The sequence below is a fragment of the Convolutriloba macropyga genome, chromosome 7 (assembly GCF_964194025.1).
Source record: "Convolutriloba macropyga chromosome 7, txConMacr16.3, whole genome shotgun sequence".
In the NCBI taxonomy this organism is placed as follows: Eukaryota; Metazoa; Xenacoelomorpha; order Acoela; family Convolutidae; genus Convolutriloba; species Convolutriloba macropyga.
Window position 1 is genome coordinate 68,163,402 of NC_134474.1, and position 23,961 is coordinate 68,187,362.

General features: G+C 37.3%; 1 protein-coding gene across 1 annotated transcript; it reads right to left on the reverse strand.

The window, feature by feature from the left end:
• Positions 1 to 40: 40 nt before the first annotated feature.
• Positions 41 to 23,219, reverse strand: LOC142342477 (torsin-like protein). The gene is made up of 4 exons (XM_075393814.1): positions 23,004 to 23,219; positions 20,485 to 20,662; positions 9,904 to 10,093; positions 41 to 460 (listed from the first exon to the last, which is right to left on the reverse strand). Exons 1-4 carry the CDS (start codon positions 23,080 to 23,082, stop codon positions 110 to 112), a joined length of 798 nt encoding a protein of 265 aa, XP_075249929.1. The 5' UTR covers positions 23,083 to 23,219; the 3' UTR covers positions 41 to 109.
• Between the last annotated feature and the right edge of the window lie 742 nt (positions 23,220 to 23,961).

The window sequence follows — 23,961 nt, forward strand, 5'->3', positions numbered from 1 at the left end:
AGAATCTTACAAGATAAACATTTGTCTTACAAGAATCTTACAAGATAAACATTCGTCTTACAAGATCTAACAAGATAACCATCCAGTCTCGCCCAGGACAGTGTTTCTTTTATAGTTCCTCATGCTGCATGTGAATACCACTGAGGGCAATGGCCCGGTTCACTTTCTTGCATCCTATCTCTGAGAAGACAGGGTTGTCTCCAGACGGGAAGAAAGGGATCAACTTCAGAACAGTCTCCACATCCCAGTGACTAGGAGAGTACTGGAAACGACGCTCCACTTCCTCTCTAATGCAACAGCGGACGTGGTCTCGAGTGAGAGGGAAGAAGGGTATGTAGAAGTCAATGAGATGCCTGGCCAACAGGAGGTTCTGGTAGAACCCCCCTGTTTCGTCCGCATAAGCGATACCCTCCAACACCTTCTCTATCTCCACCAGCGGAATGTCGTGTACATTCAGACCCTATACTAACACAACCAAATCATCACGTCTCCAACAGTCAAAACAAAGCCGGCAGATTGCCGGAAAATAGCCGCGGTTGACGCGCTAGACCCACATCAGGATTGAAACAAAAAAGAAAAAATGAAGAGATAGAAATTGACAAAAAATTTTCCTAAGTTTTATAAATTGTTCTAATTCAGTGTGCAGTTTCAGTTAGATGATAAACTTTTACTTACTTCAGCTTCTAAACTGAAGGGTATTAAGCTAAAAACTAACATCAGCTAGCAATCGCTCTAATGAACTTGGATAACCCAATTCAAAAAGACTTAATGACCGGGCTTTATCGGTTTATCCCGTTTCTTTTGATTTTGCTCTTTTGACATTCAACGTATTCAATAAATTACTTAAAACAATGCTTGAAAGAATTTAAAAACCATTCAGTTGAAACAGTGAGTGAAGTAAGTCAGAAGTCAAACGTGTAAATCGTGATTTATGCAAAACGAAAAACGTGATCAAAAGGTAAAGCGAATTGAAAAACATAGCAGTACAAGTCCTGACGTACAATTCAAAGAATTTTCATTGACTAAACAAAAAAACGACCTAGGAAAGACTATGAGTGCAGTGGAAAACCATTTCAAAAAATCAGATAAAAAAGAAAATCAATGTCAAAATGCCGCTAAGGAGAACAAAAAACCACTAGCGAGAAATGTAAACTTGATTCGAACAAAAAACCAGGCCTTGAATGAACTATGAATGGATTGGGAACACCATTAAGAAAAAAAATCCGATCAAAAAAATTGAAAATTTAGTAAAAACCAAAGTGAAATTGCCGCATGTGAACAAAAAATCACTAGCGAGAAAGCGAATGTTTGTTCACACAACGTTTTCTCACTCTACTTTAAAAACATACCCGGCAGATTGCCGGAAAATAGCCGCCGTTGATTCCAATAAGCATGATTGGGATTGAACGAATAGAATATATTAAAAAAAGATTTTTGTACAAAAATATTTTTTAAGTCCGATTTATTTTGATGGCATTTCGTAGTTGAACATACTTCTGTTTCTTAGAGAGAGGCTACTATCAAAACCAATAAGCTTTAGAGGTGGTAACTAAGACTTATAGGAACGGCGTTCAAATAGCGGGCATCTAAAATTGGGCTTTATGGGTTTATCCCGTTTCTATTTCTGACTTCAATTTTTTATACCGACTCTTTTAGCAGAATGAGAGAAGAGAGAAACTAAAACTAGCCTAAAGAAGTCAAAAAGATTTCACGCAAAATGTCGAAAAAGCGGCAAAATGGTAAAGCGAAAAAAAGTTTGACGAAGTAAAAAAAAATACGAGCGCAATAATAGCCGGCTGAGAAGATGAGGGCGGCTATTAATAAAGAGCAAAAAAAAATTCACGCCGCAAAGCCACTCGCTTTTTTGCTCCATTTCCTGTTTCGCGTGACCAAAATCTTTACTCCAATTCGACTTAAAAATCATGAAAATGTGTGAACAGATCTTAAAAAAAGACAGCGCCCCAATACAATTCAATTTTTTGAATTGTAAAAAGGAGCGCCTAAATAATAGACGTTGGAGAGGCTCACGGAAGCTACTGATAACAATTCACCAAATTGCATATGCTTCACTTTACAACCGCTGAGTGACTATAATCTACAAAAAAAACTTATCTTGATGTTTGAAATTTTCAATTATGCGCTTTGTATAGTGCATTGTAATTAGCTGGTTCATCTCAGAAAAACAACTAATGAGTTAAATTGGCACTAAAACTGGCCTTAGTAAATTGGCCACTTAGTCTTACGAAATCAACAATCTAAATCTATCAACAGTCGAAAACAACAATCGAAGAAGTCACTTGAGAAGTCACAGAATGTTCTAGAACAAAAGCACTAAAACTGCCACTTTTTATTCCATAAAAAGACCAACACGTTTCTATTTCTGACTTCAATTTTTTATACCGACTCTGTTCATTTTGAACTGCTTTGCTTAGCAACTATGTTCAAATTCACTTTTAGCAGAATGAGAGAAGAGAGAAACTAGCCTAGAGAAGTCAAAAAGATTTCACGCAAAATGTCGAAAAAGCGGCAAAATGGTAAAGCAAAAAAAAGTTTGACGAAGTAAAAAAAAATACGAGCAGCGCAATAATAGCCGGCTGAGACGATGAGGGCGGCTATTAATAAGAGCAAAAAAAAATTTCACGCCGCAAAGCCACTCGCTTTTTCGCTCCATTTCCTGTTTCGGCGTGACCAAAACCTTTACTCCAATTTGACTTAAAAATCATGAAAATGTGTGAACAGATCTTAAAAAAAGACAGCGCCCAATACAATTCAAATTCTTTGAATTGTAAAAAGGAGCGCCTAAATAATAGACGTTGGAGAGGCTCACGGAAGCTACTGATAACAATTCACCAAATTGCATATGCTTCACTTTACAACCGCTCAGTGACTATAATCTAAAAAAAAAATTATCTTGATGTTTTAAATTTTCAATTATGCGCTTTGTATAGTGCATTGTAATTAGCTGGTTCATCTCAGACAAACAACTAATGAGTTAAATTGGCACTAAAACTGGCCTTAGTAAATTGGCCACTTAGTCTTACGAAATCAACAATCTAAATCTATCAACAGTCGAAAACAACAATCGAAGAAGTCACTTGAGAAGTCACAGAATGTTCTAGAACAAAAGCACTAAAACTGCCACTTTTTATTCCATAAAAAGACCAACACGTTTACAATAATTGCCTCAAACTTCGTTCCAGATGAATTATAAAGATCCTAGCTTATGTCCAACAGAAAAAAATTGTTCTACAATAATCTCAGCATTATTAACTATAACCACGCAAAAGCTCGCACACGTCACTACAATTTTCTAAGAGTAAGTCTTCGTTACCAATACACATCTCAAGAGGGAGACATGAAAAATGCTAGGTTGAGAAAGACCTTTTTGAATTGTTACCAACGTCAAAATTAATGCCCTTTTAACAAAAACTCAAAAGCTGGCAGAAAACTTGGACAAAATGCATAAAGTTTGGCTCCAAAATCTTTTTTTTTTGAAATGAACTATTAGCTTCCGCCTTGAATTTAAGACTTATGCAGAATAAGCACTTGAAAGACTTTTGAAGCCAGCTTAGGGTCTTTAACAAAACCTGATGACCCCTGGTCTTTACCTGTTTATCCCGTTTGGAATCTGATTCAAGAACATAGCCGGCAGATTGCCGGAATAGCTGCGAAAGAATAGACCTGCGTGCCATAAAATAGAGATAGAAAAAGATACAGATCTAAATTGAAGAAAAAAAATCGACGCCGCTCAAAAAACTAGGTAAAAAACATTCAGCGATAAATTAACAAAGCTTGTGAAAATTCATTCCGCAGAAGCCTCTCATTAGGGACCTTTACTGCACAAATGAGTTCCTTTGACCTGAAACAAATTCAAATTAAACTTTTAAAGTGCAAAAGTCATTCTATTGAGTGAGGTAAGTCACGTATGATCAAAATCTAATCACGCAAATAACCTAAAAACTTTTGCTAAAGCGAGTGAGAAATGACGTCACGCGCGCAAACGCCGTTAGTGATAGGAAGAAGTCATTCAGAAATTTTGACTTTTTCAGCTTTGCTGTGTGAACAAATGTAAAACGAAAAAAAGAGCCTCAGACGACGAAACAAAAAAAAACAAGAACACCGCAATATAGCTTCGCTCAGCTTACAGCTTCGCAGCTATAAAAAAGAAACATAAAAAACTTCTGTGTTCTTTGGGGGTAACATCTGCTATAACGTTGACACGAGAGTCAATGATATTGATGAAATTCTGTAGGTTTCATTTTTCAATTATTCTTGTGGTTTTCGTTCAGGAAAGTGTAGATCAAAGCATCAATTGATCGAATGCTATGTTCAAAAACTTTTCGTTTCGTTCAGAGCTAGGTGAATTGTTATATAATTCTTCTTGGCTATTATCAGTCCCTACTTTTTCGGGCAGGATTCTTGCCGTCATTAAGGCAAATGCGGGCCTAGTCGTTGACGCATAATTGTCTTTCATTGGATTAACTCTCAGAATCTACTAAGTGCATCAACTGCCATCAAAAGACATCGTTTGTTTTTGTTTTCATTGAGTCAATAATGCATAACTGCAAGATCCACTGACCATATTTCATTTAAACGATATTACTCGACTTTTCAGCGTAGAAAGCGATGACGCCTTTGAATTTTGTGTACATTGATCTCGTTTCTAGATGGCATCTCACTGTTTCGGTCCGCAAGCCTGTCGCTTTTACAGTAGGCTCATGATTTATAAGTTTGAGTATAGTTTTCGGTAATTTGCAGATCCCTGATGAGATAATTCGGTTTTGTTTTCCTTGCATGTAAAGTTTCCTCTGTGTGACTTGTCAACACTCTCTTACCTAGAAGGTCGATTGTGATATCAAAAACGAATGGTGCAAAAAAGCAGTTTCTTTTGTGCCTTTTCCCAATTTATTTTTACAGTTACACAAGCCAGCATTCTCGAGGGATCTGTATTTCTCTCAGTTAGTATAAAACAAATCAATAGAATTTAACTCAAAAACTTCTATTTGCTGTAGAAAATGGAGAGCCGCATGGTGTTAATATTTAGCTAACGTTCGGCTCCTGATTTGACAAAACGCTTGTATTGACAAAACGCTACGCAACTTGCTGCTCTTATCAGGGTAAAATCTGCATAAATTTTCTTTATAAGGTGCGGTAGGTTTATTATAGGCACAATCTATATGCTCTCATATATTCCTCCAGTTTTCCTTTGAAAATTTCCCGTATGCTTATCAAGAGTAATTGTTGTTGTTTTTTGTGACGTGAATACTGTTCTCCAATTGTCAATTTTTCTGTTTGAAGAATCGGCAAGCGTTAATTTTTCAAATATTTGATTTGCTGCATCAGTGCTGCGATTTCTTTCGTGAGGTTCTCCTCATATCAGTTTCTCTGCTTCCTTTTGTTGTGCTTTCTATGGTCCTCATCAACCATGTCAGCTCATTTGAACTGCACTACATTTAAGAAACTTACTTTGGTGAGTATTTCTTTGGCCGCATGGGATATTTGCTTTCTCTCGTTGGCGGCTTCGAGCAACTTATTTTAATTCCGCAAAAAATGAGAATGAATTTGACAATCTGTTTCGGGGTACCAACCAATCTTGCTCTATTTGAGTCTCTCGACAAAAACTAATCGACGACCGAGTCTTCGTTCCACAAGAATTAGTTGCCAATAACAAAAAAATTAATTTTATTTTACGAGTTTTGTCGAAAAGCTGATATACGTAGAATTACTTTTGTCAAACTGAGGAAAGAACAAAATTTTTAAATAGATTATAACGTCTGTCACCAAAAGTTTAATCTTATTAACCTAGGTCCACCACCTTTATCAGAATCAAACAATCTATGATGATAGTTAGGATTCACGAAACAATGCCACCACAAAGCTTCCACGTGGGGTGTTCAAGTTTCTGGTCAAAATATTATTTTGAAAGCAACATACAAGTGACAACCTCGAGAACAACCCCATAGCGTTAAGATTTCAAAAAAGTTTAAAAGCTGCAGCTAAAATCTAAATCTCAGAACGTGTCAGAGCAAATAAGTTTGAACAGGTACAAAACGTTCGCCAAATTTCATAGCGCTGTTTTCTCAAATTAATTTCCATCTGGTCGTTGACTTGAGGTAGGTATATGAGTTCAGGCTCATAACAAATGTTGAAATCATTCGGAACCTAATTTCCACAGCAAAATACTTCCAAATAGTACCATAAAATCAGCTTAGAACAAAGCATCAATTGATCGAATGCTATGCTCAAAACTTTTCGTTTTGTTCAGAGCTTGGTGAATTGTTATATGCTTTTTCTTGGGTATCATCGGTCCCTACATTCTCGGGTTGAATTCTCGCCGTCATGAGGGCAAATGCAGGCCTAGTCGTTGACGCATAATTGTCTTTCATTGGATCAACTCTCAGAATCTACTAAGTGCATCGACTGCCACCAAAAAATATTGTTTGTTTTTGCTTTCATTGAGCCATTAATGCATTACTGCAGGATCCACTGACCATATTTCATTCAAAAAATTTTACTCAGGGATAAAACTCAAGTTTTCAGCGTGGAAAACGATGACGCGTTTGAACTTTGTGCACGTTGATCTCGTTTCTAGATGTTATCAGTTTTGGTCCTCAAGCCCGTTGATTTAAAAATACTGTCACTTTTAACGGAGGCTCATAATTTAAAACCTTTTAGTATGGTTTTCGGTAATTTGCAGATCCCTGATGAGATAATTTGGTTTTGCATTTTGTGCATGTGAAGCTTCCTCTGTCTTACTTGTCAACATTCTCTTACCTGCAATGTCGATGGTGAAGTCAACAACGAATGGTGCAATAAAAAGCAGTTTCTTTTGTGCCTCTTCCCAATTTATTTTTACAGTTTACACCAGTAAGCATTCTCGAGGATTACGTATTTCTCTCAATAACTATAAAACAACTCAATAAAATTTAACTCTAACATTTCTATTTGCTGTAGAAAATGGAGAGCCGCATGGTGTTAGTATTTAGCTAACGTTCGGCTCCTGATTCGACAAAACGCTTGTATTGACAAAATGCTACACAATTTGCAACTCTTATCAGGATAAAATCTGCATAAATTTTCTTTGTAAGGTGCTACAGGTTTATTATAAGCTCAAACAAAAAATACTGTCATATAGTCCTCCAGTTTTCCTATGAAAAATTCCCGTATGCCTATCAAGAGTAATTGTTGTTGTGTTTTGTAGCGACTTGTCTATTATTTTCCAATTCTCAATTTTTCGGCTTGAAGTCTCGGCAAGCGTTAATCCTTCAAATATTTGAGCTGCTGCATCAGTGCTCCAATCTCTATCGTGATGTTCTCTCCATATAAATTTCTCTGTTTCCTTTTGTTGTGCTTTCTAAGGTCCTCATCAACCATGTCAGCTCTTTTGAACTGCACTACATTTAAAAAATTTCCTTTGGTGAGTATTTCTTTGGCCGCATGGGATATTTGCTTTCTCTCGTTGGCTGCTTCGAGCAACCTATTTTAATTCTGCAAAAAAATGAGAATGAATTTGACAATCTGTTTCGGGGTACCAATCAATCTTGCTCCAATTGAGTCCCTCGATAAAAACTAATTGACGACCGAGTCTTTTCGTTCTACAAAAATTAGTTGCCAATGCTAAAAAAACTTAAATTAATTTTACGAGTTTTGTCAAAAAGCTGATATACGTAGAATTACTTTTTTCAAACTGAGGATAGAACAAAATTTTTAGCTTGATTATGACGTCTGTCACGAGAAAAGTTTCATCTTTTCCACCTGGACCCACCACCGTTATCAGAATCAAACAATCTATGATGAAAGGGAGAATTGACGAAACAATGCCACCACAAAGCTTCCACGTGGGGTGTTCAACCTTTTGGTCAAAATATTATTTCGACTGCAACATCCAAGTGACAACCTGGAGAATTTCTCCATAGCGTTAAAATCATTGCGAAGTGATGCAGGTGGTTCAGATTGGTTAAATTCTCGAGATAGTGACAAAAATTTCAAAAGGCTCAAATGCTTCAGCTAAAATCTAAATCTCAGAACGTGTCAGAGCAATTTCAGTTTGACCAGGTACAGAATGTTCAACAAATTTTCCAGCGCTGTTTTCTTAAATTTATTCCATCTGGTCGTTGACTTGAGATAGGTGTAACCCTTCATGCTTATAACTTAAAGCTGTTGAAATTATGCGGAACGTAATTTCCACAGCAAAAAACTTCCAAATACACCACCATAAAATCAGCTTGGAAATAATCCACAAAAGAACAAATTATGTGCCTAAACGGAAAGTGACTAGAAAAATTCCATAACATATACAAATATCCCCGTCCGACTTCGTGTTCCTATTTCATGAATCCATCAGCAGAAAGTTTTCGTAGTATTTTCGAGTGTTCAAGATTATGCAATACAGTCTGCTAGTAATAGTTACTATCAGTCCTCGATGCGGAGGAGAGTTTTTGATGAATTAAAGGTCAAAGCTGGTATCAATGACCATGCAAACTGCGACAAGTGAATATCCGTTGTTTCAATCTGTGGGAAACAATTAAAAAGCAGCTCGTAGTTTAACAAATATTGGAAAAGGATATCATTAGGATGCAGAAACTGACCAGTCTTGCAGCAGACTCGTATGGAAAATAAAAATCAGTGAGTCATTTTATATGCCATACTGTTTTAATCAAGCTAAATCGTTAAGGTGAAAAATCCAATACGGGATCAGCTTTTCGTGGGAATTGTTCAGAATCTCCTCCTCTGGTGCAGCCTGATACCTTTAATCGTAAGAATGGCTGATTGAACATTTGATAGATATGCACTCGCCCGCGCTAAATTTTCGCTTTGATCTCGACAACTTCGCTTTTACCACAAATGTAGGATTGGATAATCTTCTCCATGCGTTTTTGGATTATCATTTGTATAAACTAAAATGTATTAATGCTCAAATGCATCTGACCGCGCCATCTGTATCACTCTTGAAGGAATAATGATTCATAAATGTTAACTGCCACTCCGAAGTGCCACTCCAAAGTGGTATTTTAAATTACTTATTTGTTCAGTGCTGATAATTGAAACATGCCATTGCTTTCGTTGGCCCAAAAAGTTATTGGAAATACCATCTGTGCCAAAATGCTTTACCTGGCGAAAGCATAGACGGAACTTTTCAATCATTGATCTTGAAACTACGTTCTGGTTGCGATCATTAGACCGTGTAACTATAGTGCATCAAGTCGATTGTTTTGCCTCGAGAAATTCTTTTAGTTGTGCAGTTGTTGGTAATGGTAGTTCAGTTCCTCGGACTTTTTTCCAATTGTAATTCTATTTTATTTTAGCGGAGCTCGAAACTAAATAGGAAGGATACTAAATCTGTGCTGCAGAGAGACCCAATTCTCAGAACTCTTAGAAACACATACAACTATAACAGCAAAAAGCTGACTTTGAATTATTGCAATCGTTTTCTGACATTTGTTACGCCTAGGTAATTCATAGATCACAAAAAACACGGGAAATCTTTGTTTCAAATTCTTATAGATAGCCACACCTATTTGTCAAATTAATAGCTTTTCGCCAGTTTGAAGTCAACATTCGTTTACATTGCTTTACCTTTGGAAGAAGGTAAATTTAAATAGCAGAAATCGGGAGTCTTCTACGAAAGTTTTGCCAGCACATTCCAGAGAAAACTGTGAGCGAAGTCTATCTGCGTCAAATGTGGACTCTGTTGACAAAATATAACTTAAATTTGACGCTTTCAAATGGCTCAACAAAAGCTAAAAATATCAAATCTGCAGAAGCTGGTAATACGTTTATTCATGCATCGGTTAGCTTATTCAAAACTATCCCCTTTTTGCAAGGTACCCGATCATTAATAGTAAAGATGCACTAAAAAAAGGAGTGGTAATCATGGAAAAGGTGTGGAGTAATGCTGCTCACTTTGTGATAGTACAAGGCAGCCAGATCTTCCAGCCCTTGATAGCCAGTGTTGCTTATGAAAATGAAGGCAGCCTTGCGAAAATCGACCCCATCAACCATCTCATTTGTGTCCAGAAAAGGCCGGATGCTTTCCAACAATTTCACGCTCATCAGATGAGCCTCTTCGAACACAATCAGGGCATGCTTGCATCTAGGCAGAGATTACAATCCACACCAAACTCAAATACTAAACAGAAGAGGATATGCAGAAGAGGATAGGAAGGAGCATTAAAAGGAAACTATTCTGCCCCACTAGTTTTTTCCACAGTTTTGTTCGGGTAAGCACAAATTAAGGTTCAGTGAGCCTCGTTTCTGAAAAGACGTTACAAAAAACCGGTGAGGTCGCCAACCATTCAGCCTTTCCTATCAAAAGGGACAAATATATAAAGTAACTTAACGCATATTCTCAATTTAAGAAACCTTGCACGACTTTACAGTAATAATAATAATAATTTACAGTACTTACACCACTACATCAATGAAACCCACAATTTATCGACAGCCCTTTTCTTTTATCTCGAGTTAGCTCAGCCCAAAACTTCCATTAAATGGAGCTCAAAACTTCAATTAGGTGCAGCCGATTGACCACCTGCCTAAGTGATAGCCCTATCGCAGCCAAAGGACCTAGAGGTCATATAGCCATCTATAATCAGAGATATAGAAGTAAATTTGCTCAAAATCAGATCCGAAAAATAAACATCAAGATATCTGTGTATGCATCTTGTCGTCTCATACAGCTTCCTGATTGTCTGGTGGTTCCACTCCATTTTAATTTTCAACCGGAAAGGCGTTCGTAAATAACATCTAAGTTATGATTCTACACCTGAAACGGCGTCACAGCTAAAGCATGCCTGAAAGCAAGCTAATTATTTTTTAAAATGTTAATCGATTCCGAACCAATTCGTAACACAAAATCCGGCTCAAAATTTACTTTTCATCGAATCTTTAATTTTGTTTTATCCCCAGGGCTTAATTAATTTTTTCCTTTACTGGTATTACTATGATGGCTGGTCCAGGGGGTCGTCCCGTAGATACAGGTTAAGATATGGATGGTACAGGACCAGCCCTGGTAATCACAGGTCTTGGCCTGGCGTGGGTGCTGCAGCAGGTTTAGTCAGTAAAATTTTATCTACACTGGGTGATTTTGGGGGGACAATTTCCAACAGGATTGCCAGCGTTGCATAGTGCTCCAGCTAGTTTGTGATTCTGCTAGAAATTTTCCCTCACAATTTGTATCAAAATCACCCGAGGTAGATGAACCTTTGCATACTGAACTTGCTACATCACCGGCCACTGTACATGCCATACCAAAACCTGTGATTGCCATAGCTGTGCCTGTACCAAACAAACCCTCACCTGTATCTACTGGACAACTCCTTGGACCAGCAATCACCCAAATACCAGACACAGAGAACAACAATTTTGGTCAGGGAAAACTATTTTGAGCGGCTGACCAACATCTAGAATCAGGCGGCCACGAAAGAAGAGTAGGTAAAAAAGAGTCTTGGGTTCAACCAAATGCAATCCCAGTTTGTCCCTGCTCGAAAAACTAATGAAGAGACAAGTTACCATCACATTCTTGTCGCTATTCATACAGACCTTACAATCAATCTTCCAAAAGTCAATGACAACTATTATGATACAAAAACATCACTTGTGGACTTTTCCAAAGTCGAAACAGGAATTAAAAGAAGATGTCTTAGGAATGATTTCACTTGACCTTCAGAAACATTCCTTGAGCCTAATGCGAACTCACACGTAAAATTTCTGAATGCAATTTGACGATGGACGACAGTCTCAATAAACATAGTTTGATGCAGTCAATGCTGACTCGAGTGAAAAAATTGCAGTTTCAGCATAATATGAACTACCCGTTGAACAGTTTGCTGATGAACCAGCTGATACAATTTTAAGCTAATCAGACACAGTCATAGATACCCCTTCGATCAATTTCCTTGCAGCCTCTGTCAACCAGACCCCATCACAGACAACCCAACAGCCATTAATCATAAAGACAAACCAACCAGCGAAAGAGCCGATCAATGACAAACAGTTCTGTTGAACACAGCAAGACCTTTAACTGCAAGTCAGCGACCAAAGAAAGCCAATATCACCTAAACGTTGGTGAGAAGTCAAAATCATGCAAACCATTGTGTCAATATCTCGGACAGAAAAGGAACATCTGTTCAATTACCGGTATCATCCTTACTTTGCTGAAAATGCCAACAAGAACTTGGTGTCAATTACCAGCACAGACGTCAAAGAACATCTCGAGCAACTTATTCAGCAATTCTATCCAAAAAGAAGGATTGTTGGCAACATTTAAGCTTGGCAACTTCTGGGGTTTGCCTCTGTATTCGTAGAGCCAGTAATTTACGTGACAACTCAATAGAATTTAAAGCACATAGTGGTTCCGTGACGTCTAATAAAGCCAGTAATAAATTTTGATAACTGTTTTTGCTACTACAGTGGTTAATGTTTTTTTTATTGTTTCGTTTTTTTTTACTTGCTTTGGTGAGATTGGGATACTTAAATGGACTTAGTTGATAATTATTCATTTTCTGCAATACAATGTTATTGGATTAGGGCAGCTTCAAGTGAACTAATTGGTTCCGTCTGCTGTCCCCTCTGTGCTAAATATATATTAGACTTTGTGTTGCTAGTATTATTTTGTATCAGAGAAATAAATTCTTCTTCTTCTTCTTCTTCTTAAACTCAAAACAGTCGCTGGAAAAGCAATCGAAACTTTCGGTAATATTTAAGTCAAAATTGCTGAGAACGTTTCCTTTAAAAATCAGAGTCAATTGGGAGTGTCTGACTTTAAAACAACCCTACAGCCCTCTCTACGAGGCAAGTGACAAGCATGCAGGCCTCCCTATGGAGCAACTATGAGCTCCTGTTGACAGGTCGCTTTCTCAACCAAATAACTCTCAGAGACCGTTATTAAATGCGACAACTACCTATAATTATATTTTAGAAAAATCCATTTGGATTTTGAAAAAAACAGACATCCACCAGGCACTTCATTGCTGATGTACTTGTATACTCAGATGAATCACTAAATTTATTCTATGATATCGAACAATCTTAGAGCACATGATCACCTCATGACGAGATTGGCCGAATATGGCATGACAGTTTTTCTGATAAAAAATCAAATGTCTCCGAGATAACTGAATTCCCAGATTTTGAAATCTCTTCTAAAGGAGCTAAACCACTTTTTGCCAAAGTTCACAGGTTGCAAGATTTAGAAGAGCCGAAGAAAAACAAAGAACTCCGTAGAGTTTTGGGAATCGTTTCTATATACAGAGAGCAAATTTAACTAGAACATAAACCAACAAATGTCGGAAGAATTGCTCTTGAACGACAGGCGGGGCAATTCAATTCATCGTGGTCTTTAGTCTAGATCAATTTTTCCTTATGGGTGCAAAAAATCTTTGACCCCACCGGGATTCGAAACACTGACCTCTCGATCCATGGCAACCCTCAGTAACCACTGCGCTACGAGTCAGTTAATTTTGCTATGCTGCAACCGATTTTATATTAGCAACTTCGGAGCACTAGAGATGACTCAAAAATGATGAACGAAAGCGTAAAAAACTCACTTGAGAAGTCAAAGAATGTTCTAGAAGAAAAGCGCAAAATTGTCAAGCGAAAGATTTGCATAAAAAAACATAGCCGGTAGAATACCGGAATCGACTCGAATCGTCGTGCATTATAATCTCTAACCTAACCTTACCGAAATCAGAACATCAAAATAGACAAGAAAAAAACGAAAGTAGCCCAACAAACCACATTAAAGTGTTCTAAAAATGCTGACAATTTTTTAGGTGCTGGGGGAGCTAGGTAGGGTGGGTGGGTAGATAGGTTGGGGAGGTGAGTAGTGCTGGGGTAGGTGGGGGGGGGGGGGTGGTAGGTGGGGGTAGCTAGGTGAAGGGAGGGGGTAGGGGTAGGTGGGGAGGGGGGGTAAGTTGGGGGGTGCGGGGGCGGTGGGGGGGGGGGGGGGTTAGGTAGGTGTTGGGGGGTGGGGTAGATAGGTGGTGGGGGGGTTGTGCGTTTTAGTTTAGATAATTAGGGGTTACTTATATAGGAACAAAAAATCTCAAAACGACCTCTTCACCTTGAACATTATCAGCAGTTCCTAATTACTATAAATTACAAGCGAAGCTACCGTTAAAGTCCAATGTTCAAAAACAGAAGTCATCAATCAAAAACCGAGGTAAATTCTCGTACAGTAAGAAGTCAAAATTCAAGTCATGAACAAGCTTGCTTTCTGCTAAAAAAACATAGCCGGTAGAATACCGGAAACGACTCGAATCGTCGTGCAAAATAATCTCTACCCTAACTTGGACAAAATCAGAATATCGAAAAAAAACACAAGAAATAACAAAAATCGTAGACCAATATAACATAAAAAGCGTTAAAATTTTTTCCGTTCAGGGGTGTGGTTAGGTGCTGGTGGGGGGGGGGGTGTGGTTAGGTGCTGGTGGAAAACAGAAGTCAACAATCAAAAACGGAGGTAAAAGCTCGAATAGAAAGAAGTCAAAATTCAAGTCATGAACAAACTTGCTTTCTGCTAAAAAAAACCTGTAGAATATCAATACTCCTCTTCGAGTCGTAAAAACATGTAGAATCTCAATACTCCTCTTCGAGTCGTAAAAAGACACACACGTTTACAATAATTGCTATGAACTGCGTTCAAGAGCAATTAAACAGCATGCAAAAAACTATTAAACCTCGGCTGCAACTACTGACTCCTAGTTAGACAACTTAGAGAATGACAAAACTAAGTTAAAACCAACTATTATTTGAAGAAACAGTCCCATTCACGATTTGCTGCCGCATCATTCAATCTTTAGGAATACCGAAGAATACATCAAACAAATCATTGCTTCTTCAACACATAATCAGATAACACAGTGACAATCACGAATGATGCTTCAAAAACAGATAAATGAGCAGCATCATGTAGTATTTCGTTTAGGCGATAACTGGTCACTCGAACGTTCTCTACACGAACGCAATTACAACTTATATGATTTTAAAAAAATTCTCGCAATTTTTACAGCTACAGGAAAAAAGGTTCTCTCGAACAGAATGATTTACGTCAAACACACCAAGTAAGAAAGCGCAAGTTCTCCAAATACGCATCGTGAATATGGGCAAAACAGTGCCAATTAATAAGATGATACAATTCAATAGCTCTTTGTAAATTTCTTTCGTAATGTCTATCTTCCATGTTTCGAGTTTCTTCCAGTCATCGGCAAAAGGGAGTAAACCACATTCATCAAACTTTGCAGAACAATTCGAATATGAGAGAGTAGATTACTTCTAATGAGAATAGGAAGAACTTAAGTCCAAAAATGGAAAAAAATGACAAGACTGTTACCGTGGTAAAACTCAAAACAGTCGGTCGATGGAGAAGCAATCAAAGCTTTCGGTAACATGTAAGTCAAAATTTCTAAGAACGTTTCCTTTAGAAATCAGAGAAAATTGGGAGTAAGACTTCGACGAAACAAACAAAAGGCCTCTCGGCGAGACAAGGGACAACCATACAGGCCTCTCTATGGGGCAAATATAAGCTCTTGTTGAGGAGCTTATCAGATGTTGAAATCAGATATTGAAAAAGCTTCAAATCGCCGAAGAACAAAGACATGAATGATGCCATAAAGTTGAAACTATCAAGAAACCGGAACTACAGATCGTAAATTGTACTGAAAAAGAAATTAAAGTTACATCAGCCCTTCAAACTGCGAGCTTTGAGGTATTTCACAAGGAGGTATTAGCGAACATAATTCGCATCATAACGAGATAGATTGCGGCGAAAACGGGATAGGGGGACGAAAGATTCCACATTACCTTTTGAGATTGTACGCATTGAGTCATTACGAAAACTGTACCTGTTAATTGACGACGATGGATAATCTTCTCGTCTTCTATTTCAAAACAGTAAACCGATGAAAAATGGGTTATTCCAAGTCACAAGGAGCTCCAATTTTTTTTTTTTAATTTGGAAGTTTCAGAAAGCATAAACAATGGCACTCAAAATCTTCCGATTTAAAACAGCTCCCCAAAGTGTCCATCAAAACTGCAATACAATTTGGGCCTCTAAAACTTTCAATAAGCACATCAACTGATTCAAATGATTAAGTTCGTACATCAAGAGCTGCTAGGCTCACGAACACAAAACAAAATTTTTTTGCCAATTTGTACAATTTACTAATGGTAATCGCAAAAAAAATGTGCGAGATTAAGAATTGCGAACTGCAAATTGCGTTTAACGAATTAGATATGGCATTGAACATACAATAATTGATATTTTACGTTTGCTAAAGAAATTATCAGCCCGACGCAAGAGGAGAAATTCGTCCTTTCATGGCAACAAAAAATGGAAGAGCTTTGCACTAAAAGGACACCGGGTATAATTCCTAAAACCCAATTGTTTCAATTTTCATGCCTACTTTCAAACGCATTTACTCTTAACTATCCCAAATGCCTAAAGTTATTAGAGTATTTAACATGAACAGCTCTCATCTCGTAAGTTTTAACATTTTGCGATGTTTCATTAAAAGAACGACAGTTTGATCTGCGAGAGTCTAGATAATTTTGTTTCTTTATAGATACCAAAAACACTTAATACAAATTTGCAGCGAAATACCTTGACTAGGACATCAAATTGGATGTCTTCTTCCACTTCAAGAAGCCTTGTCTAAATGGAGAGATGTAAGAACTTAGGTACACTGCAAAGTATTTGCGAGAATTTAGGGCCCTAATGACCTATTACCGCGGTACACCCAAGAGAAATGAGAATCAAGAAACAACTTTTCGGTATTGCCAAAATTCAGCCAACAAAAAAGCAAAGAAAGCGAGCAAGAAAACTCATCCATAATTTTCAGAAAACTTGACTTTGAGAAATTCAATCTAGTAATGAAATTTCAATTTGTTGCGTTTTTGTTGCAAAAATGAACTAATATTATTGTACCGTACATTATCCCAATCTCTTATTACTGCAGAATCTATCTCAATTAGAACCCTTCGATTCGAATTTTGTACTTCTTACGTGATCATAAAAAAGGTAACCTAAGCATATCAATCGACTAAAACACGAAATGAAAAAAAATTAAACACATAACCGGCAGATTGCCGGAAAATAGCCGCCGTTGATTCCCATAACCACGATTGGGATTGAAAGAATAGAAATAATGAAAGGAAAATGATTTTGTACAAAATTATATACAAAGTGCAAACTATTTTGAAGTCATTTCGTTGTGGAACAAACTCCTGTTTCTTAGTGAGAGGATACAGGGGCTAGTACCAATACCAATAAGCATTAGAGATGGTAACTAAGACTTCAAAAAAGTAACGGGCATCTAAAATTGGGCTTCATGCGTGCATCCCATTTCTATTTCTGATTTCGGTTTTTATACTGACTGTGGTTTGTTGAGCAACAGCTGCTTAAAAACATTTTGAGCAGAAGAAGAGATGATTGAAACTAGCCTAGTGAAAGAAAGGAGCTCTATAATAGCCGGTTGAGAAGATGAGGGTGGCTATCAATCAGACAATGAAGATGTTCTGGCATTCTTTCTTCTGGCGTTCTTTTGTCTTCATTTTTGTTTTCACCAAAAAATGATTCGGTAATTTGAGCACTTAAGACAAAGACCATTAAGCAAATTGAAATACGCCAAACGAAGATAAAGCAGTAAAAATGAGCTGACAGCTAACTTTGTAAGAATATAACCTTGATTTAGAAGGGTAAACGATCGCCATAAAATTTCCAAAAAAGATGGAAGTAGTACGGTCTTTAGTACGGTCGTTTAGGCTAAAAACCTATAAGGAACAATTAAAAGGCAAATAAAGCAACAAATGACTGGATTCGAGATATATCGGTAACGGGTGCCACTTATTATGCCGCAGAGCATCCCAAATTGAACAACTAAAGATGTTCCGAAATTAAAACATGAAATTATCTTTCATTTCAGATTTTTAGCAAGTTCACCGGAATCCCTTCAATTCACAGCTGTTAACAAGATGAGACTGTTTAAGATTATGGCCCACATAAGTAAGAGTTTATCGTTCAGTATTATCACCTTCAGAAAAAAAACAACGTTGCCTGAACTTATTGTATATTTTGGCAGCAGGAAACCTAGTAGGGTTTCTCTTGGTTTTACACCAGGATTGTGTCAATAAACTTGTGGTGTAAAACCAAGATTGTGTAGACCAGGATTGTGTCAATTAAAGAAAAGAAAAACTAGGTCAAAATAAGTCAAAATTAGATAAAATATAAGCAATCGAATTATTTGAGTAAAAACTAACCTGTAACACAGCCCATATAATAGATGGAAAAATTTATACTGCATAAATTATTCTGAAAAACCAAAATTTAATTTAATTTAATCGATTTTTTATTAACACAATAATATAAATGCCGAATACTCTCTCTGCTTTTGACATATGTTCAGAAGATTGACTTAAACACTTGTTTTCACGTGCAGCACTTGACAATACATGTAAAACGTAAAGCCGCCGATTTCAAACAATTACGTCATCATTACTCCTCTTCGATTCACCAAACTAAAAAACCATATCGCCTCTCCAAGTCGTAAAATTGAAGGCGCTACAAAACAATTCGAATTCTTTGAATAGAACTATATACATCTGATAAATTTTACACAATCATCTTGGCATGGCATTGGTTATATTTGCGGAAATATAAAAATTAAGTTAAAAAATGGAATTTTTACCAAATGCTCTTTTTCTGCAATTCCTGTTGCCTGTCATTGGTCGAGTCTGCTTTCTGTGATAGCAGAAAAATCATTTATTAAATTTAAGGCACGGTTGTCAGAAACGAATGAGCGAAACTTTAGAACATAGCAGGCGGCTCACCGGAAAATAGTCGCCTGACCTCCTTGCTCGTGATTAGGATTGAACAAGTAAGGGAAAATATAGAGAGTTGCTTATTTTATAAAATTCTATGGGTGAGATCCTAATTGTAAATTTGTATGCCAAATGAATGGCGACCTCACGAAAAGGGCTCTAACAAAATTCTACAATGTTCTAGAAGACAATTTCAAAAGCTCGCAACTTCAAGTATTACAGCACTCAAGTTGTTGACGCTCCATTTAGGCGTACTCTAGTGACCTTCAATTTGGGAATGCTTTTCCAGTAAGCGCGGAAACCATTTGCGCGAGTGAGGTATGTCAAATAACTACAATATAGTAGACTAACAGCTTATGCATGAGGGAGTATCAAAACAAACCCTGCAGATTGCCGAAAAATAGCCGCTGTTGATTATCATAACCTCGATTGGGTTTCAAAGACGAGAACTGAAAATTGATTTTTTGTTCAAAAAACATTTTAAAGTGCAAACTTTTATTTCATTTTGTAGTTAAACAACCTCCTGTTCCTTAAGGATAGGGTGGAGGGACTAGTATTAATACCAATAAACATTAAAGATGGTTACTAAGACAGAAAAACAAAGTTTAGGTAGAGGGCATCTAAAGTTGCGCTTTATGGGCTTATTCCGACTCCATTTTTCATTTTGCTTTTAAGACACCGTTCAACTTAGACTTCTTCGTTGAGCAAATGCTGTTCAGAACTTTGAGTGGAGCGGGCGCGGAAAAAAAACTAGTCCAGAGAAGTCAGGATTTCATACAAAATGTTCAAAAAGCAGCAAAATGAGGTAAAGCGAAACGAACCTTTAATCGACAAGTAAAAAAAACACAGCCAGAAGAATTCCGGGAACGACTCTAAGAGCCATCTCTGCGAAAAAATATTACCCGTCGAATAAATAGTAAAAACGCTGATCAGAGTTTGTAAAATATTTGAAGTCGAGTCGCGAAAAAAGCAATCGTGAACTAAAACTAGAAATTTTTTTGTAATATTAGAAAAGCACACAAAGCCAAGGATAAGTTCGTTCCAGCTAATAAGAGTATTTGAATTCTCACAAAACAATTGGCTAGTCATCATAGGCTGAGAAATTAGTCTAAATTGTAGAAAAAACAGAACTGCAAAAATTAAGAGTAAAGGTCTTATAGTTTTTTGAAATTTTTCTCAACATTAAAATGTTTTATACCAAAAAATCGCCAAAACTCGCCTAAAAATCAGCAAAATAGCTGAAAACCTTCAAATTAGCAAAAACATACAAACTTTTATCAAAACAAACCAATAATTACTAAAATATCATAAGCAAAAGAAAAAAAGGCTGTTTCAAACAGCCTCATGGAAACAAACAATTTGATCACTGTAAATTTTTTCGCACCTCAGTTTCTCGCTCTCTCGAAAACAGTGACACGAACATAAAACCTTCTCTGTTTTCGCTCCTCTTCAATTTTGTTCAAAAACCAAAAAACTCCAATTTTTGCACGCTTTCAATTACTGCTTCAAAATTCACTCCAATAAAGTTTATTCAAAAAAGACACCTCTCCAATACTCCTCTTCCAATCGTAAAAATTGGGAGCGCAATATCAGCCTGCTGAGAATATGAGGGCGGTTAATAACAGGTATTAGCTATTAATAACAGGTATACAAATGCTTTTTACAAACCTCGACACAGCATTGATTATTCTCCTGTGCAAGTCTTGGCGATAGGCAGAAAGTTTCGAACCGTCACTTTGGTGAGGATATTGGTGCGGAACCGCTATGTACTCGAAATAACCTGTCTTCTCCCTCTTCTTAAAGAGTGTGTCCCTGATCAACTTCAGAGTGTGTGACTTTCCGATTCCTGGAGTCGACAAGAGAAAAATTCAATTAACTCCGTTACTTTACAAGTATCCAAGTGAGAAATTCTCACATTAGCTTTTGTACTTAAGTTAAAATGGTAATTACCTTTATTAACGTGCAGCACGGCAATTTCTGTTGTAGTGCTAGTTCTCGTGTTACGCGCTCGCTGGGCTTCTGCACCATTATAAATTTAGTTTATGCTGATATTTGGAACTTAGTTCAAAAGGCAATGTAATTTAGGAGCCCACTCACCAAGGGGCTGTCAGTTCCTAGTAATGATACAATAAGGATCGCTTATTATATATAACTCTTGATACTCCCAAGCCCTATACTTGCAAAAAATCTGAAATACCACATATAACCGTGTATGATTGCCAGCAATAATTTACATCCTTCCCTCATTACACCAAAATATTGGGTCCTTTCCCATTATAACCCCCCCCCCCCCCCCCGCTTAGTGGTCATATAACGTTACCCCCCCCCCCCCCCCTAAGCATGGGAATTGTACAACAATGGGGTGGGCTATAATTTCGTGGGGGGGGGGGGGCTATAATGTTAAAGACCCAAATATTGTATGATCGTCCACATGGATACAAACACTCAGAAGCTGTAATGGTCAAGCTGTAACAAATTGTGTTGTTTGAGGTATAGAGATAGATTTAAAATAGGATTAAAGAAAGGACGAGGTCTGAAGATTAAATCTGAACCAAACAAAAATTTTATCTATATAGTACCATATTTTGTAGATAATCAAAGTTATAAAGCAGTGGCCACGTCATTAAGAAGAACTATTAAAGCGGGACTCCTTGTTACCCAGGAATTGATGCAATGTGATACTTTCAACAATCTAACTGATCTTCAGTCAAATATAGTTCAGATTTATGGGCTATTTCGGATTTAGTTCTAGCAATTCTTACCAAGACGACTATTATTCAGCTCAAAATCTCATTTCTATTTCTACCTTAAAGTATTGTTAAGATTATCCAATCCGGTAGCAACATTATTTCACATTCACAATACATTTAGATGTCATAGGCACTACTTTCACATTAATCCAGTAAAAATTAGGTGTATAAAAAACAATGGTTTACATTAGAAGTGTATCATGGCTCTTTTTGAAAACCACATCACTATTGGTTTCGAACTTCTTATCAGGTAATATTAAATAGATTGCTAAAAAATATCAGTCGATTTTTTAAGGATTGCTCTGGCATGCTGTTTTCCAATCCACCTTCTCGTTTTCTTTGCCTTTTCAATTGAGTTATTCCGTATTGCTGGATATTTGTTTACAAACAAGTGAGTACTTGCATTAGGCTGATTAATGAAGTGGTGTTGGTACCCTCTCATTCGAAAATGATTGTTGATAAACTCAATTCTTGCAAACAAAACTTTCTGTCAAAAGCCGAGTGTGTAAAGCATTCGTTTGCCCGACTCTTGTGCGTCTGATTTTCCTAATGGTGTTCAAAACTGAATTCAGTGTGTCCTTAAATTTTTAGAGACATCCAGTGACAGTCTGCAACGCCTGTCACTTAAAACAAACTTCAAATGGACATAAATCTTGTAGTTTTATCGTAAGGCCCCACTAAACGTCTCATCTAATGGAAAATGGATATCGACTGATGTATGCATCTCAGAACTGGCGCATTTGTTCAGCAGATCTCTTAGCACCAGTATAATCAGGAAATGTTTGTTAAACGTGGCATATCTGTGAGGAAATCCAACTTAAATCAAAGGTTTCACAAATGAATTTGCTAACATTCACAAAATCACAAAATCTGCTCGTTTTGGCAAACATGCATCATTTTTTTTGCTTCTCATAAACAATGATCTGTGCCATTTAGTTTTCACTTTTTTGTTTGCAAATGAAGCTGCCGTTTTAGGAGCAGAGGTATCAATAGCCAACATAAGTACAACATCTAATTTTAATTGCTTAGCTTGAAAATCATGCCTCTTTTATTCTTTTTCCTTTCCACACACGAAATCGTATGCTACTAAATATCGACATCAGAAGAGACTAGTGCATATTGAGTTAAATCTTCACAAAGTAAAAAAAAACTCTCCGGCAATTGAAAATGATCACGAAGTTTAGTTTTTGAATGCGACCCAGTTCCTTAAAAGTCTTGTGAGTCCAATAGCACAACGGAATTTAGTTACACGCTCCGTCCAATTTGACAGACGATTTAGGTATGTCTCTGTGTTGCCACGATAGGAAGTGTTGCGTCAAGATATACCTTTTGGTCTAACAATCCCAGACAATTTTTGTTGAACACGCTAGTGGAAATCATAACCAAGCCTCCTTGTTTTAACAGTCAAGCATTGTCAAATTGTAAACGGACATTTACCTGGTCCACCATGAAAAGACATAACTAGTGGTTTGGATGGAGAGCTTGTCCAGTGAGCTAGAAGGGCGTTGTAAATCATGTTTTTGGCAGGCTGTTGTCCACAGAGACGTGCAAGAAACGTTTCCTGCAGAAGAGTATGATTTAACGATACCCATGGTTCCCGGCAGCACTCATTCCAATAACAATACGGAATATGTATGAAAGAATCAACCACTTTAGAAGTTACTAGCACAAGTAACAACTTGAGAAGTTTTGTGTTGTATATTATACATGACATAGCCTGAAAAAAGCGACCGGGTGTATGTCAAACTAGATACTATCGCTCGTTCCATCAAGGCAACATACTCTCTACTTATGATGAGATGACATCAATTCGCGTTCGAAGCCCACTATGAACCGCCACAGGAGCGTATATAATTTTACCTCTAAAACGCATCGTATTTCAAGCCTACAACAATATGCTAGGCTCTAGAAGCCGCGTCAAATCATTGAAGCAAACCTACACTAATTAGGTGTAAGCCTTCACTCCCGCCCAATACCGAAGGAATTATCAACCTCAGTAACACGTTTAGTTTTTTATATATTCCGTTTGTGCCCCCCCCGTATGTTATGCACCCCCAGTTACGGAGCACGAGCCACTACATAGTAAATCATAGTATAATAAACATGGCAGGTGCGCCGGGGGTGCCAATGTCCCCACTAAGCTGGGGGCACAAACGGAAAAAGATCTTTTTTTAAAAAAAGTAAATTGTAGGATTAAAGGAAATAGCTCTTCAACTATGTGAACTCCTAAAAGAGTCCAGTACTGCGAACCCAGTGATAATGCAAACACAGATCCTTGAGAAAATCAGAAGAGAATCAGCTACAAGCTCGCCAAATTTCACAAATGAAAATATCATTGATGAATCTGAGGCTGATTCTCCAGATCTTGCAAACGAAAGTAGCGCCGTAAGGGCTG

Bases quoted from the DNA above. Each gene is read 5' to 3' on its own strand.
- LOC142342477 (XM_075393814.1), bottom strand. From the start codon at position 23,082: ATGATTTACAACGCCCTTCTAGCTCACTGGACAAGCTCTCCATCCAAA. The intron at 10,094-20,484 runs GTTTGTAAAAAG...ATCTCTGCCTAG, and splicing joins ATAATCAATGCTGTGTCGAG to ATGCAAGCATGCCCTGATTG. The intron at 461-9,903 runs GTGAGCAGCATT...GTGTTAGTATAG, and splicing joins CTGCCTTGTACTATCACAAA to GGTCTGAATGTACACGACAT.